The sequence below is a fragment of the Anabrus simplex genome, chromosome 12 (assembly GCF_040414725.1).
Source record: "Anabrus simplex isolate iqAnaSimp1 chromosome 12, ASM4041472v1, whole genome shotgun sequence".
Lineage (NCBI taxonomy): Eukaryota > Metazoa > Arthropoda > Insecta > Orthoptera > Tettigoniidae > Anabrus > Anabrus simplex.
The window spans coordinates 62,012,783-62,031,433 of NC_090276.1; the positions used below are offsets into that span (position 1 = coordinate 62,012,783).

The 18,651-nt window shown below is 43.8% G+C and overlaps 1 protein-coding gene and 1 non-coding gene across 3 annotated transcripts in view; one reads left to right on the forward strand and one right to left on the reverse strand.

Moving 5' to 3' along the window:
- LOC136884055 (proton-coupled amino acid transporter-like protein CG1139) overlaps nt 1–18,651 on the forward strand; it is a 224,130-nt gene that overhangs the window by 184,718 nt on the left and 20,761 nt on the right. For both annotated transcript variants that reach the window (XM_067156079.2, XM_067156078.2), the window contains exons 7-8: nt 10,022–10,303; nt 14,570–14,748. In XM_067156079.2, the coding sequence (XP_067012180.2) occupies nt 10,022–10,303; nt 14,570–14,748 (461 nt within the window). The remainder of the gene's footprint in view (nt 1–10,021; nt 10,304–14,569; nt 14,749–18,651) is intronic.
- Nucleotides 8,786–8,940, reverse strand: LOC136884597 (5.8S ribosomal RNA). Its single transcript, XR_010861385.2, has one exon. It is a non-coding gene; the product is annotated as a 5.8S ribosomal RNA (ribosomal RNA).

Sequence of the window (18,651 nt, forward strand, 5' to 3'; positions counted from 1 at the left end):
CCACTGCTTGCTTTTTCCATCTGAAAATAATAATAAACATAAATAACAAATAAAATTAAGGGGGACGAAATTACGAACATTCCCTGATTTATTATAATGGCCGCTACAGTAACTCACACCAACCACCTCACTGTAGCGATTAGACACCACACGAATGAAATGCAGTCCGGTATTTCCTACACATATCAGTGGTCACTCTAGGAATATAAGGCTCTTAATTGCTGCACTAACTCAGCTGAGAAGGAAAAATGAATCCTCCTTGTACACGGAAACTGAACGTGGTGCACACAACCAACTCTCCTACGTGTCTGCGGGAGGCTAAACATTAGGTACCAGCCGTGCAAACTGGAAATCACTAGGGGGACGAAATTAGGTTCGGGGACGGAATTTGGCTCCATTACCTTACTAAGGGACTCATAATCGAACGTACAGTACATTTTCATGGGGCCAGTATCTTCTGAGATATTGGTACTTTGTTTTATTAAAATGGAACTACAATAGCCTTAAACCTACAAACAGCAGAAACTCAACACCGTGATTATTTTGAAAATCTAACAAGTACGTTTCGAGAAACTGTAATATATTCAAACGTGCCTCATTTACCAGCCGGGGACTGCCCTGTTCGATTCGCTGTACTGTACGTATGAAACATGAGCTAACTGACAGATAGGTGTTCTTCCTCCTGTGCTTACAAATACGCTATGATAAAATGTGTGATTTAACAACTTTAATATCGTCGAATTCTCATAAATGATGTTATGTAATCAGAGGCATAGTAACATTATTTATCGAATCTCCCTCGTAATTATCAGGATGCCCACTTTCTATCACCATTGATGTCCACATCGCACAGCAAGAAGACCACCTTGGGGAAGACTTGGCTCCTATCAGATTACCACACCTGTAGCTGGCGTCCTACACGCGCAGGGCTTTGACACTTAAAGGAGAAACACACCACATTCTTTTGCGTTCATTCTGCCTAGAGATGGTTCGATATGCAAGACTCTGGGAAACAATGCTCAGGGAGATAAAAGTTCTATTTGTCACATATATAGCGTCAGTTGTCTTGGTTCATAGGTCCCCGTCTTTAATAAGTATCGGTGGTATAGTTTTACAATATAATTGTCTACTCTTAATTCTAATGGTAGGGCGAAGAATATTTTCAAGCCCTTCTAAGAAATATTCCTAAGAAACGTAACGATAAAGTTCCCTTTGCGAAAAGCCAATGATCATAAATATGTCTCCCTGTCATGGCCATCCATCAGCGGCTGCTAATTTCAGATGACAATCAGCCATAAGACAGCCAGCACGGTTGCTAGGTGACATTGTCTGACCATCCATCCATAACTTACATCACGGCCTGCACGGTTGCCAGGTAATATTGTCTGACCATCCATCCATAACTTACATCACGGCCTGCACGGTTGCTAGGTGACATTGTCTGACCATCCATCCATAACTTACATCACGGCCTGCACGGTTGCCAGGTAATATTGTCTGACCATCCATCCATAACTTACATCACGGCCTGCACGGTTGCTAGGTGACATTGTTTGACCATCCATCCATAACTTACATCACGGCCTGCACGGTTGCCAGGTAATATTGTCTGACCATCCATCCATAACTTACATCACGGCCTGCACGGTTGCTAGGTGACATTGTCTGACCATCCATCCATAACTTACATCACGGCCTGCACGGTTGCTAGGTGACATTGTCTGACCATCCATCCATAACTTACATCACGGCCTGCACGGTTGCTAGGTGACATTGTCTGACCATTCATCCATAACTTACATCACGGCCTGCACGGTTGCCAGGTAATATTGTCTGACCATCCATCCATAACTTACATCACGGCCTGCACGGTTGCTAGGTGACATTGTTTGACCATCCATCCATAACTTACATCACGGCCTGCACGGTTGCCAGGTAATATTGTCTGACCATCCATCCATAACTTACATCACGGCCTGCACGGTTGCCAGGTAATATTGTCTGACCATCCATCCATAACTTACATCACAGCCTGTACGATTGTTAGGTAACATTGTCTGAAGATTCATCCGTAACTTACATTACAGCCTGCACGATTGCTAGGGTTATAGGCCTACTTCCGTCACGCTAACTTCCGTAACGCAAATTTTCAGATTGTCCCCCAGCCATATGACAAAAAGGTATCGACAAGAGGAAAGGGAGGACCGGGAGGGTATGGAAAAAAAAGCTTCCTTCGGCCTCGCAACACTAATAATAATTTCGGTATCGAAAGCGAACGTTTGTTGACGAATTGTGGTCAGATGGGAAAAATGAAAGCGAGGAGGCTAACACAAGAAGGTGGAAGAAACACTAGAATCCTCTCAAGAGCCCCGTGATCACCCTCACCCATGATACAAATTTGGGAGTCTCTAGTGGAGTTCCAAGAAGTCTTCCATAGATACTCTTAGTGTCTGGTTGAGGTTTTGTTGTTGTTGTTGTTTCAGAACTACACTTTTCATTTCAGCTCTTTTTTACGAAATAGTCTAAATTATAGTTGTGAGATGGACAACGGGTATGATGGTAAATGAGTTAAAAAGTCAGGTTGTAAGTTCCACCAACAGGAAAATTCCTTTCAGTTTTAATTACTGTGTTGATAGAGTGAACGTACCTCAGGGAGATCACTAAGTACCTGGGTGTTAACAGGAGGAAATGTCTTAATTGGGGGTAATCACGTTAACAAGGTCATAGATCTCTTCATATGCTTATTAATTGTAGTAAGGATGTAAAGCAGAAGGCGTGTAAATCTCTGGTAAGACCGCAATTATAGCATGGTTACAGAGTATGGAACCCTCACTAGGATTGCTAGATTCGAGAACTGGAAAAATCAAATTCTGGGTGATTTCCGGCGAAAGAGTTGTGTTACGAAAATATTTCGAACCCTGAGCAGGGAAGACTTGGGAGTAAGGACACGAACGGCTCGACTAAGCGGTATGATCCCAGCTGTCATTTGAGAAAGAAAACGAAAATCGACAGCCTGTTTCCACTGGGTCAGGAATGGAATGATTGAAGCCCATCTAGCGGCGACGATAGGAACTCTGCCAGCTGCCGAAGCCTGTCGCACTCCTCTGGGGCAATGATTAATGACTGACAGATGAAATGAAATGATACAGGAGAGTGTTACTGGCATGAAAGATGACAGGAAAAACCTGCCCCGCCTCAGTGGTGTAGTGGTTAGTATGATTAGCTGTCACACTCGGAGCCCGGGTTCGATTTCCGGTTCTGCCACGAAATTTGAAGTGGTACGAGGGCTGGAACGGGGTCCACTCAGCCTCGGGAGGTCAACTGAGTAGAGGTAGGTTCGATTCCTTCCACAGCCATCCTCGAAGTGATTTTTCATTGTTTCCCACTTCTCCTCCAGGCAAATGCCGGGATGGTACCTAACTTAAGGCCACGGCCCCTTCCTTCCCTCTTCCTTGTCTATCCCATCCCCTCACGAGCCCCTTGTTCAGCACAACAGGCGAGGTCGCCTGGGCGAGGTATTGGTCCTCCTACCCAATTGTATCCCCCGACCCAAAGTCTCACGCTCCAGGACACTATCCTTGAGGTGGTAGAGGTGGGATCCCTCGCTGAGTCCGAGGGAAAAACCAACCCTGGAGAGTAAACAGATTAAGAAAGAAAGGAAGGAAGGAAGGAAGGAAGGAAGGAAGGAAGGAAGGAAGGAAGGAAGGAAGGAAGGAAGGTTCTTCTTCTTCTGATTATTATTATTATTATTATTATTATTATTATTATTATTATTATTATTATTATTTTGCTATTTTTATTAGGCAGGTCAGGTGTGTAGAGGTAGCGTGCCTGTCTCTTATTCCAAGTTCTTGGGTTCGTTTTCCGGCCAGTTCAAGGATTAGAATTCTGGACAGAAGTAGAACGGGGTTAACTTAATACGAGATTTTCTCCAGCTCTTAGTTACAGGAAGAAAGCGCACAGTGAGAAGATAACGCTACTCACATAGTGTACCTAGACGAACAGTGGTTGTCATGGTTACAACGGTGTCAGGAAACTGATAACGCTAATTTCAGGTAGAATCCAGTCCAAAAACATAGCCATGTATCACGCTGTTTGACTATGGTGGTGTGATTCTACGGCAAATAAAGGGAATACCATCTAGGAACAGATTTGACACAGGCTTAAAAGACTGAACACAGAAACGTTCCACCAGATATTTCATACTCTGTTAAAGTATACTGTACTGCTTCACAGGAACGTTTCATGGTTTGCCCATATAGTAGGGCGTCAGACTATTCACGGTCTTCATATTCGGTCATGCAGAGCTGTAGTCCCTCCAATCGTACGCATTGTTTTGGGGTCAAATATTCTCTGAACATTCTATATTATGTCTAGACGGCGGATTCGTATTCACTAAAACGGCAAAAAAGTCCTCATATATGCACTATTGCATACTCTGCAAAATACTTGTTCTTCCTGTATGTACAAGGTTGGTTGAGAGGCTGCCTGGCCGAGGCGCTAAAGGCGTGCTCGGTTCGCCTGGAAGGACGTGGGTTCGAATCCTCGTCAGGAAGTCGTAGAATTTAAGAAACCTGATTTCCACTTCCGGGGGGTGCATATGGCCCTGAGGTTCACTCAGCCTACACCAAAAATGAGTACCAGGTTAATTCCTGGGGGCAAAGGCGGCCGGGCGTAGAGCTAACCCCTCCACCCCATCACGTGCCGAGGTCACGAATGGTGGAAACTTTTACCTTCCATTCCTCCAAGGGCCTTCGTGGCCTGTACAGAGATGACTTTGCTTTGCTTTACAAAGTTGGTTGTCCAAATATCAACTTTTGAAACTGAATACTTTTCCTTTTGGCATGATTTCTAGCGGTTACTGGTCTTCACACAACGAAGAGGTGAAAGTATAGGTTATAGTTCCAACATAGCTCACAATGCACTAAACAGGCTTGCCAACGTTGGCGCAATATCCACAGATGTGAACAACACTAAAGATAGGTTAGAGCTACAAAATATTGGTCTGGACTTAAGTTCTGCTAGTGAAAAGACCATGGGAACAAAGAAAATGGCGGCACTATTTAGTTTCATGCTCTTTCTGTTTTAATTCTTCTATTTAAGCGGGGCGGGTAGGTTGGTCCCTAACAAATATCGAGGAAGGATCTCTCTTCTCTGCTACTTCAGTTCTCGTAAAACATTATATTTTTCTATCATTCCAAAATCCGAACCGAATGCCAAAAAGTCACCGAAAAAAATTACACATTGTGAAGCTCTTGTTAATACGGTCGACTGTCGTCAACAACTCATTGTAAAGGCTTCCGACGACGAACGGAATTAGCTTGACCGGATGAGACTCGTTCGAGCACCAGCTATCCTGAGGGAAACTTCGGAGGGAACCAGCTACTAGATGGTTCGATTAGTCCTTCGCCCCTATACCCAGCTCTGACGATAGATTTGCACGCCAGAATCGCTACGGACCTCCATCAGGGTTTCCCCTGACTTCGTCCTGGCCAGGCATAGATCATCTTTCGGATCCCAACGTGTACGTTCCGGGTGCGCCTCAACTCGCAATGAGAAGGAGACGCCCCGGGAATGCGGAGCCGCACAGCAGCGCGGCCACTGATCTCTATACCTGGATGGCTGGTAGCTTGAGTAGCAGTAAGCCGAATAGAAGATGACTGGCGTGGTAAGATAGCAGCGAGCGCACGGTGCAATAGACCACGAGGAGCGCGCTTGCTTTGTTTATGCTTAGTTCAGTGACGCTAGGCCTCTTGATTGTAGTGTTCTGTGCTGTGTTATTGCAAAGTAAATAGTAGTGTATTTTACGAATTTAGGTTCGTTGCCTTGTAGTATACTTTTGGATTACAAGATTCAATTTAAATATGTATGTGTTTATCTGAAATATGAATGAAGAAACATTCTACGGGGTATTAACATACCGCAGTATTCAGCTTATGGATGTACAAACAGAACCGATCAGCACAAGGAGAAATCATTTCATCGGGGAGTTTCAATAATAATGTTATTTGCTTTACGTCCCATTAACTATTTTTAAGGTCTTCGGAGACGCCGAGGTGCCGGAATTTAGTCCCGCAGGAGTTCTTTTATGTGCCAGTAAATCTACCGACACGGGGCTGTCGTATTTGAGCACCTTCAAATACCACCGGACTGAGCCAGGATCGAACCTGTCCAGTTGGGGTTAGAAGGCCAGCGCCTTAACCATCTGAGCCACTCAGCTCGGCTCGGGGAGTTTTATACTGTACATAAGAATCTTCCTAGGGTAGTGTTTTGAGTTTTAGGTTTATTGTATCTTACTTCGCATATTCCGGGAGCAAAATGGCAATTAATTTTTGTAGGTTTCCTTTCTCGAGACCCGAACATCTACGATCATCGATTAGGAGTATCAGGCGGGAGAATTGGGAGCCTTCTAAAACAGCTGTTCTCTGCTCGGATCACTTAGAGGAAGGCTGTTTTGATAGAAATGGACAAACTGTACACCTTAGAAGTGATGTACAGCCAACTGTTTTCAATTTTACTGAACATTAACTGCAAGTAAAGATTTACTTATATATATATTTTTTATTTCTCATAATTAAACTGACGGTTTCGATTAAATAATTGACGTGACCTTATAACAATCTTAGAAAACGAAGTCTGGAGGAATTCTAGACCTTATTTACATCAGTAATAATTATGGGTTTCAGACAGTGGAGTGGTGGGAGAAGGGAAAGTGTGGTGGGTGTTTGGGGCTATCCCATTATACTATTCGTGGTATTTGGGACTCTTTCAACTGGTGTTACATATTTCTGATGATGACTATCAATATCGCTTTGCTAGCTGAATTTAATTAAAGAGGTCTGTAATAGTAAATTAAGCTGCAGGTAATGTGATATATTGACAAGTTTTGAATATTTGCTGGTTTTATAAATGTGTACATTTGCTTCAATGATATTTTAATTTGATCATATGCGCGTTATTTCATGGAAACAGGAAACAGAAATTCATTATGAAGCACCGATTACGATATGTCGAATCTAGGCCTGTATATTGAGCTACGTTTATAGGTACATCATTTTAAGAATGCATAATTTCGTGGCATACATGTATACAATTTACAGCAATGTTTCCAGAAACTGGTTTTCACTCGTATTGTGTTACCGATCGCTAATTGCATGTATTCAGCACCTAAGTTAATATTTGTCGGCCGTTATTATACACTCATGTTTATTGCTATCCCGGAGATTTAGTGACCTCGGAATGACGTGTCAGTGATCCCAATGTCCTTATGCTTTGAGTGAACATGTCTCTATATTTTTAATTATTCCAATGCGCCATTAATTGCGACTTAAAAATTGACTATATTATCATTGCTTCCCCATAAGGAGAGCTCTAGGATGGGTACGCCAACATGGCGAACCGCGCGCTCAACTTGGCGTACTTTCCCCTGCAGCGGAGACCTGCCATCAGCGATCCATGTATAGAGATCAGTGAGCTTAGCCCATCTTCCCTCGGTCCGCACGAGGCGGCACCTTCACTTTCATTGCGCCTTTAGGTTTAGTGTCAACCCAATGACTCGCGCACATGTTAGACTCCCTGGTCCTTGTTACAACGCGGGTCGTGATATTACGCGAAGCTTTTGCGCCGCTGAGAGAAGTCAGCAAAATTCTTCTGCCCGAGGCATCCCCAAACCAACAGCTGAGCGGGGCCGCAGCCGGGCCTGAGGTCCGTCGTCCATGCAGCGCGCCCTCGCTTGTCAGGGGCCGGACGCCTGCCCCGAACGGCGGCGAATCAACTCCGCACACACATACCGTCGAGCTGTCGGCCGGAACACCGGGGGTCTGTCCGACGAACACGCCTTGCGACGCGGACGAACAGGCTACACACCCAGGCCTTAGACCGACACCCAACGGGTCGCGACGTCCAACGAGGGGAGAAGTGCGGCCCACCGACCTCCCCACCACTACCCGGCCGAGTAGAAACCCGTTACCACCCTGACGCCGGAGTGCTCCGTGCAGGGGGACGGACCTATCTAGCCAAAGCAGGGGAAGAGGCGCGGATAAGGCTTGAATCTCCCCGGTTGAGGTATTTTCGGATTTCTCACGTTTACCCCCGAGCGGTTTCACGTATTCTTGAACTGTCTCTTCAAAGTTCTTTTCAACTTTCCCTCACGGTACTTGTTCGCTATCGGTCTAGTGGTCATATTTAGCCTTAGATGGAGTTTACCACCCACTTAGGGCTGCACTCTCAAGCAGCCCGACTCTAAGGAGAGATCCTCCCGGAAGCCGCAGCGGTCTCTACGGGCCTGGCACCCTCTGCGGAGCGTGGCCTTATTCAAGAAGGACTTGAACTCACCGCAGGTTCCCGGGATAAGTGGACCCTCCCAAACACCACATTACCCGGCAGGGTGAACCTGCGAGATTCGGTGCTGGGCTCCTCCCTGTTCGCTCGCCGATACTAAGGGAGTCCTTGTTAGTTTCTTTTCCTCCGCTTAATAATATCCTTAAATTCAGCGGGTAGTCTCGCCTGCTCTGAGGTCGTGTCTGGTTTGTGCGTGTCGCACAAAATGTTCGGTCGCTGCACACACAGCACCCAGTTTCGAGCTTGGTCGCGGGGCAAGGGCGGCGAACCGGCGCCAGCAGACACAAAGACGCTGCGCGGACCGACCCTCCCGTCTCACACACTCTCAGTGGTGGTGTCGACCGGTCCAGCTCCACCGGGGTGAGGAGACCCGGCGGCGGCCGTGGCCGCACGAACCGCGACGCTCCCACCCTTCGAACGCAATGTCGCGTTCAGTTTTAGCAACCGACCCTCAGCCAGGCGCGGTCCGGGAACGGAATCCATGGACCGCAATGTGCTTTCGAAATGTCGATGTTCATGTATCCTGCAGTTCACATATCTACGCGCAATTTGCTGCGTTCTTCATCGACCCAGGAGCAGAGTGATCCACCGTTCAGAGTTGTTTTCTTTCATTTTTCGATCGTTCTCTCCACGGTGAGTGGAAGAGAAGCAATCATTTTCGTGGGTTTCTCGTCACAGAGCTATGAAGTGTTTCGAGCATGGGCGTTGCGTTCATTTAAAACTTGCCCGTCGGGCCGAAGCCGCGACGGGTCCCCTCGTGTTATTCCCGCTCCACTGAGCGAGGGAGGTAGGTACCCAAATACTGTCGATTGTCGTCAACAACGCATTGTAAAGGCTTCCGACGACGAACGGAATTTCTATATATTCATTTCTTTTCATTGCTGTACCGGTTTGAATATACAATATTATATGTTGTTCTTTTATAACATATTATAATAATAAAAGCTACAATTATGTTTTTATGCATGTACTGTATAGCAAAAATATGCGTGTATTCCGTATGTATGTATGTATTTATGTGCAGTATAAGCCTATTGTACCCAACACTCCTTGATGGGTGTGAAATTTGGACCACTTACAGGAGGCACGTAAAGTGCCTAGAGAAATATCATCAGCGCTGTATGAGGAGGATCCTTAGAATTAAATGGCAACATCACTGAACTAACATCAGTATATTGGAAGAAGCCTGTACCATCAGCAGTGAGGCTATGATCATGACACATCGACTTCGTTGGACCGGCCATGTCGTTCTTTCAGAGACACTAAAGTCGACATGAAGAAATGTCACATCTACACCACCAACTGGGAAACAAAAACAGCTAATCACCTGCTATGGCATCGTCTTATCCACGGAGGTCCTAAGATCTTCGAAGATCAACGCTGGAGATTTGAAACTGAGAAGAAAATTGCTCGGATGATTAACCCTCAACAATTGGATCTCAACGATGGCAATGTTTGCTACCACTATGGAAGAATTTGTGGCTTGAGTATTGGCTTCCAGTCTCCTAAGAACTCACAGGCTCACCAGTAACATCTGAGGAAGACAATCATACTTGTCAGCGAGCGATAACCTATCAACTTCATCATCAAACTTAGCCATTCGATTTCAAATGTTATTAATCGCCTTTATATCTTATGAGCATATTATATATTGAAACAGTAAATGACTTGTTTGTTTCAGCTGGTGTTTTCCTACCTACCAGAGTACAAGGACGTGGATCTGCGGGTGTACATGGCCATCCTGCTCGTGCCTCTCCTGGTGCTCTCGTTGCCTAGCAACCTCAAGTTCCTCGTCCCCTTCTCGACTGTCGCCAACTTCATGATCGTGGGCAGCTTCGTCGTGGTGCTCTACTTCGTCTTCACGGACCTGCCCTCACCATCTGAGAGGACGTACATGGCCCCTGTGGAAAAGCTACCGCTCTTCTTCAGCACAGTCATCTTCGCCATGGAGGGCATCGGAATGGTTGGTATAAAGTTTGGCCATCCCTGATTATATATCTCAACGTTTTGTATTCCCTAACCCACCGTCTACAACAGAGGTGCTCACCCTGGGCATTACGTCTCGCGGCCTCACAGCACCGAAAGTGAGCGGGCGGGCGGGTGGTGAGCGTACGCTGTTCAGACACAGTGACGTTGTGATTACGTCACAGTCCATGAAGGTTGGGAGAAGTTCTCCCATTCACTCTCGATCACTGCTGCGATGCCCGAGTTTGAAAGTGACGCAGAAAATAATGAAGGAAAGAGGGCAGAAATCTACGTCATTTTCAATCTACGTTGTAAGACGTAAGTTATCTATGTTCATTACATTTTATGCATTTTGACCGGATTCAATAAATGGTTAGGCCAACTACCTCAAATATATTTGTACTCTACGTATAAAATTACAATTTTCAATCTCATATTTTAAGAGGTGCTTTCCAAACATTTCTAATATAATACGTAGTTGAGAAGGATAAACTGTGGCTTGTGGTGATTTGGGTAAATTTTTTTGATAAACTCACCAACAATCCGCAAATATCATCAGTAACTAAAGTCAGTCAGTCCGGCCATTCAATCCGGTCGATTTCCTTCATTCTTTTTTAACTGAAAGGTATTCATGCACAGATTTGTCATCATTGTACTATAAATCACTTAACTTCCACCTTCCTAAAATTATTTGATTTTTCAATTTTTTGTCTCTTTGAAGCAATCATATCTTTGGTTCTAACTCAGGTATGGAGTTCGTTTTGGCCTAAACACACTCAGTGGGTCAAGCTCTTTCATTTCAGCTCTTAACTATTCAAACTGGTTGATTCTGAGGAAAGTTATGAGTGCACATTCAATTTGACGTCTGATTTCTTCAACATTTTTTTCTAATTGAAGCAATCATATCTTTCGTTCTAATTGAGGTACGCAGTTCGTTTTGGTCTAAAAACACTCAGTGGATCAAGCGCTTCCTTTTGAGGTAATAACTACTAAATTGGTATATTCTGAGAAAAATTATGAGTACATTTGTGCCCATGACGAATAATTTTGAAGGACTTTTTAACAGTTCGGCGCGTAGTGTTGTTCCAAGGAACGTTTAATTCAGTTTCATTGTGTGGTGTATTTTCAAGTGTTTTGTTGACATAATATTACATTCTATTACCACAGCAGATCGTGTGCTTTATTTCATTAACTCGAAACTTTGCAAATACGTCCGTGAGGATATTAACGAACAACACCATACTTTGTACAATGCCGGCGGAGCCAGCGGGAAACTGTTAGATTGTTTGAAGGCATACTGTCTATCTATTTGCACGATGCATTTACATTGTTGTACTTTATTCTTGGATAGTAAATATCTATACCCACACAACTGATGAAACTTCCTCGCCATTTAGAGGCTAGCTGTTATCATCGGACGCCCGATTGATAAGTTTTAAATACTGTTTTCAGAAATGCAGTGAACAGGGAATGTCACATAACACTACAACACTGTGAAAAGTCAAGCAGTAAACTTGATGCATTATGTTAATATATTACGTTTTGCGAGAAGCCTCCGTGACTCAGGCGGCAGCGCGTCGGCCTCGCACCGCTGGGTTCCGTGGTTCAAATCCCGGTTACTCGATGTGAAATTCGGGCTGGACAAAGCGGAGCCGGGACAGGTTTTTCTCCGGGTGCTCCGGTTTTCCCTGTCATCTTTCATTCCAGCAACACTCTTCTTCTTATTATCCTTCTTCTTTCGTTTTCTTCTTCTTTTCCTACAGCTTTTCCCACACGCGTGGGGTCGCATGTGCGAACTGCGTAGCACCTGTGGATTTGACCCTGTTTTAGGCCGGATGCCCTTCCTGCCGCCAACCCTATATGGAGGGATGTAATCACTATTGCGTGTTTCTGTGGTGGTTGGTAGTGTGTTGTGTTGTGTGAATATGAAGAGGAGAGTGTTTCGGACGGACACAAACACCCAGTTCCCGAGTCGGAAGAATTAATCAGAAGCGATTAAAATCCCCGACCCGCCCGGGAATCGAACTCAAGGCCAGTACGCTGACCATTCAGCCAACGAGTCGGACGTCATTCCAGCAACACTCTCCAATATCATTTCATTAATGATTGCCCCAGAGGAGTGCGACAGGCATCGGCAGCCGGCAGAGTTCCTATCCTCGCCGCTAGGTGGGGCTTTATTCACTCCATTCCTGACTCGGTCAAATGACTGGAAACAGGATGTCGATTTTCATTTTCATTACGTTTTTCCGAATGCATAACAGGAATTTTATTTTTTTAAATGGAAATACTGGCATTCCTATACAAGGATATGTTCATATCGGGAGAAGTATAAATCAAATCTGAATATGTTGAAATGGTCGTTTTCTTTTGCGATCAGAACGTTTTTTGTTAGTCTATTTATATTTTTAATACTGCATCCGAATGAACATGTCGCTGAGTAGTGTAGGAGAGCTTCGCAGTCACAATCGAGCGACAATGCTTCACTTCACTGCTCTCTCTCTCTCTTCGTTGTGACGTATGCATGCTTCGTAAGCTGCCCGCAGTTACGTCACGCCAGCCCGGCTGCACTGGGCTAGCCTCAACAGGCAACCAGCTGAGCACCTCTGCTCTACAGTAAAGTTTCTGCTAGGAGGCTCTGCATTAGTTAAACCACTTAGGCCTGTATTTACCAACGTTAGTTACTTTTGTTGTTATCTTAGATTTCCAAAACTCAGATAACACTCACTTCTGTATTCACCACAGAATTTATTATCTCGGTTTACCAAAAACTAAGATTTCGTTTCAATCTGAATTTGAACCACAAATTTTTCATACTGACGCAAGGAAAACAAACGAGTACGTGCTACCGCTACGATGGAAGTGTAATCAAGTTTTTGATTCCGTTCGGTGTTTGCAAATAATTTGCATAAATTATGTCCGCTATAGAGCATAAACGAAGAAAAAAGCCTAATATGAGTTTCCAAGAGAGTGAATTGTTATTGAATTTAGGGGTAGAACGCATTGACAACATAGAGAATAAGGAAACAAATTATACCCACACATTGTATTTTCACTCAAAAATAAGGCAGCGTTCCTTAATTCTTCGTCAAAAAGTTACCCAGCCGTGTACCGTACAAGACATAAGCTATAATCGAGAAATCATCTTAGGCCTATCTATCGATCGTGATTAATATCGAGAGTATCAAAGCTTTAGACAATCTAAAATGTGTCTGAAAATCAATGTTGTCTTAGTCCTCGAAATATGTTGCAAGTTATTTTATCCACCTAGAACGTTTATTAATTGCATAATCTTGATCATATTACTCGTCGCAGTGATTTTCTCTAGCAATTAGATATTCCAGTCGTCTACGAGCTTCCATCTTAGATTTCCCATTTTACCGGCCAACCAATCTCCGGTGAAATGTTAAACCAAGATAATGTTGCTGGTGAATACAAACGTAACTGTTATCTCGGTGTGCGAAGCTTTAAACTAAGATAAAAGCTTTTACTCGCCTTTTAATTCACAGCGTTTTTCCCCAGCAAAAGTTAGTGGTAATATTTTCTGTCTCAAACTCTTTGTTAGTTTTATAAAGCCTTTTATAAAGCCTACGGAGTTCGAAAATTCACATCTTGGAAAAAAACTGAAGAGAAATATGAGAATAATGATCTTTTCCATTCGTTTTATGAATCGTAGTCATAGTAGAAATCGGGAGACAGTTAATGACGATGAAAGTATATTTTCTTCCTTACTTCAGAGACGTCACAAGTTTGTCATCCAGCATTTTTCCCGCATGATTTTTGAACGTTCTTCCTGGTCCACTTCCTCCCCAAGAACTTTCCTGTAGCGCTAATAAGTCACGTCATTAGTCTAGCTTGACAGGCTCACTGGATGACCTAATTGACAAACTACAGAGTTCGCTAATGGACTTGTCCTGTATTCTTTTAGCATTGTTAAAGATGGAATTACCGGGCGAATTAGCCGTGCGGTTAGGGGGCGCGCAGCTGTGAGCTTTCATCCGGGAGATAGTGGGTTCGAATCCCACTGTCGGCAGCCCTGAAGATGGTTTTCCGTGGCTTCCCATTTTCACACCAGGCAAATGCTGGGGCTGTACCTTAATGAAGACCACGGTCGCTTCCTTCCCACTCCCATCCCATCGTCGCCATAAGACGTATGTGTGTCGGTGCGACGTGAAGCAACTTGTAAAACAAATTTATATATTTTTCTTATACCAATTGGGTTTGTTTGTATACATGTTGTATAATCATACCGTCCATTCTTCCACAGGTGTTGCCCGTAGCCAATGATATGCGCAATCCAGGCCATTTCCTCAGCTGTCCCGGAGTTCTCAATATCGCCATGATGATTGTGGTCGGGCTGTATGCAGTGATCGGTTCCTGCGGTTACGTAAAGTACGGCGAGGAGACAGCTGGGAGTGTCACCCTTAATCTGCCAGGGAAGTCTATGTAAGTTTCCCTGTGAATCTGTCCACAGAACCTTGTTCCTGACCTCAATCGCCCCTTATTTTACAAGTTATTCACACCGCAATACAGCAATGAAAATACAATTGACTAACTTCTTTCTATTAAAAGTTGCATTGTTGTTATATGAAAATAACAACCCCGACTATGCGAACACCTATAATCCGAGATACTGTATTATTCTAAGCTAATCTAGTTTATTGTTTTTGCAAATCCCAGAAATAGATCTCATTAGTGGGATATTGTTTACAGTACGTTAATATAAAACCACAGAGAACGAAGAAGTAGGGATACATGGGAAGGTGGCGGTCTTACTTTTAAGGTACAACCTAAGCATTTTCCTGGTGTGAAAATGGGAAACCACAGAAACTATTTTCAGAGCTGTCGACAGACAGTGGACCTAACTGCCAAAAACGTGGTCAAAAGTCCGAATCATGTACTATTTTGCAAATACAGTACATCTACAGTATAAGGGATTTTTATAGGTTTCTGAATGCTTCTTCTTCTTCATCATCATCATCATCTTCATCTGTTTACCCTCCAGGGTCAGTTTTTCCCTCGGACTCAGCGAGGGATCCCACCTCTACCACCTCAAGGTCAGTGTCCTGGAGCTTCAGACTTTGGATATGGGATACAACTGGGTAGGAGGACCAATACTTCGCCCAGACAGCCTCGTCTCTTATGCTGAACAGGGGGCTTATGAGGGGATGGGATAGACACGGAAGAGGGAAGGAAGCGGCCGTGGCCTTAAGTTAGGTACCATCCCGGCATTTGCCTGGAGGAGAAGTGGGAAACCACGGAAAACCACTTCTAGGATGGCTGAGGAGGGAATCGAACCCCCCTCTACTCAGTTGACCTCCCGAGGCTGAGTAGACCCTGTTCCAGCCCTCGTACCACTTTTCAAATTTCGTGGCAGAGCCGGGAATCAAACCCGGGCCTCCGGGGGTGGCAGCTAATCACAATAACCACTAAACCATGGAGGCGGACGGTTGCTGAATTCAAATCTGACAATTTTTGAATCATAAAATTTGAAAATAATGTAATACAAATTGTTCAGTTCATTTATTTGTTTATTTATTACTACTTTCCTTTTCAAAGAATTATTAAAAATGAAAGTGACCAAGAATCAGTTTTATTACTTAAAATAATAATAATAATAATAATAATAATAATAATAATAATAATAATTATATATAATGATAAGACAAAGACTAAAACCAGTGTAACATCTCGAATAATGTGAAACGTAGTTTTACCCGAAAAAATTAAGATTTTAAAAAATGGCCAAGAATGGGCACCTGATTTTTTGTGTAATTTATGAAAAAATTATGTCAGAAGCTGGGAATATTAAATATATGGCGGGATCTTGTGGGATTTTAAACATATAAACTTTGATTATCAACAATTTTAGGCTATTTTGGCTATTTGCTTTACGTCGCACCGACACAGATGGGTCTTAGGGCGACAATGGGACAGCAAAGGCCCAGGAATGGGAAGGAAGCGGTCGTGGCTTTAATTAAGGTACAGCCCCAGCATTTGCCTGGTGTAAAAATGGGGAAACCACGGAAAACCATCTTCAGGTCTGCCGGCAGTGGGATTCGAAACCACTAATCTCCCGGGTGCGAGCTCACAGATGCGCGACCCAACGAGGTCGACCATAAAGCTAAATGCAGCCTTGTCACGCGCTGCGCTCGAACCACTGATCTCTATACCTGGATGGCTGGTATAGCTTGGGTAGCAGTAAGCCGAGTAGAAGATGACTGGCGTAGTAAGATGGCAGCGAGCGCATGGTGCAATAGACCACGAGGAGCGCGCTTGCTTTGTTTATGCTTAGTTATGTTTAGTTATGCCAGGCCTCTTGATTGTAGTTCCACGAGTGTTCTGTGCTGTGTTATTGCAAAGTAAATAGTAGTGTATTTTACGAATTTAGGTTCGTTGCCTTGTAGTATACTTGTGGATTACAAGATTCAATTTAAATATGTATGTGTTTATCTGAAATATGAATGAAGAAACATTCTACGGGGTATTAACATACCGCAGTGTTCAGCTTATGGATGTACAAACAGAGCAGTTTTTATCCTGTTAGGGGTTGTAGAATAAAAAAAATAGAGCACGACTAAGTAGTATTGTAGTGTAGTCGTATATTAATTACCTTATTGTTGTGTACTTTCCCAGACAATATATCCCTTCGTTCATTTATTTTTTGCAAATTAGTTATTTTATTTTTAATTTAATTTCCCCCCCCCCCCCGTAAAGAATGGCTAAGGAGCGCGAGTGTACTTATTGTGGGTGTGGTGAGGCATTAAGGGGTATGAGGGAGGAGTTGGAAAGTTTGAGGGAGATAATTAGGATTCTCACAGAAGACAGGAAGGAAGATAGGACTCCCTCAAACAATGTACAGGTTATAGTAGGTGTACAAGAGGGAGGGGAAGGAAAGGGAGGAGTTGTAGAAGACAGGTGGTCTAATGTTCTAAGGGGAAGGAGATTGCAGGCTAAGGGCTCTATTCAGGATCAGAATTCAGGACAGGTGTCTGTGCGAAATCGGTACGAGTCACTCCAGGTAGAACAACAGAGGGAAGATGAGGGACAGGGAACTGTTGCTGAGATGCGTGGAAGTAGGAGGAAGGGAAAAGGTAGGAAAGGGAAATGTAGAATAGAGGATAGGAAAAGACAGGTGGAACAGGGTCATGGGAAGGAGAAAAGGGAGGAGGAAGTAGCTTCTGCACCTATCAGGAAAGATAGGGCTGACCAGGAGGGGAGGGGATCAGATGAGGTGGGGAGGGTTGAGGCTCTGGTCATGGGGGATTCCATCGTTAGACACGTGGGGAAAGTGTGTGGAGGAAAAGGAACCAGGGTAGAATGTTATCCAGGAATTAGGTTGAGGCAGATCTTGAGGAAAGTAGAAGAGAGGGAGGAGGGGAAGGAGAAGGTGGTAGTGTTTCACGTTGGTACCAACAACGTAAGGCAAGAGGGATACTGACTGGAGGGTGATTGGGGATTTAAATGAGACTATGGAGTGGGTATGTGGGAAACTGGGAGTGAAATTTCTAGATCCTAATGGGTGGGTAGGAGATAGGGATCTGCGCTCAGATGGCCTTCATTTAAACCGCAGTGGTACATATAAGTTAGGAAATTTGTTTGGAAGGGTAATAGGGAGGTACATTCAGGGAAACGGGATGGCCTAGGGAGCGGTGATAAGGGAACAGGGAACTGGAAATCAAGTAGGGATGACATAAAATTGTTAGTGTTGAACTGTAGAAGTATTTTAAAGAAAGGAATAGAATTAAGTAATTTAATAGATATATATTTACCATATATTGTAATAGGAGTTGAATCATGGCTGAGAAATGATATAATGGATGCAGAAATTTTCTCACGGCACTGGAGTGTGTATCGTAGCGATAGGATAGGAAGGGTGGGAGGGGGAGTGTTCATTCTGGTGAAAGAAGAATTTATAAGCTACGAAAAAGTTAAAGATGAGATACATGAAATTCTAGGTGTAAGGCTCATTTCTAAAGATAATAGGCAACTTGATATATTTGGAGTGTACAGATCGGGAAAGGGTAGCACTGACGCGGATTCGGAATTATTTGATAGGATAGTCAGCTATGTGGGAAACGACATGGAAAGAAATGTGATTGTAGCGGGAGATCTGAATTTGCCAGATGTAAATTGGGAAGGAAATGCGAACGACAGGAAGCATGACCAACAAATGGCAAATAAGTTAATATGGGAAGGACAGCTGATTCAGAAAGTGATGGAACCAACCAGAGGGAAAAATATCCTGGATGTGGTGCTGATAAAACCAGATGAGCTCTATAGGGAAACTGAAGTAATAGATGGTATTAGTGATCATGAAGCTGTTTTTTGGTAGTTAAAAATAAATGT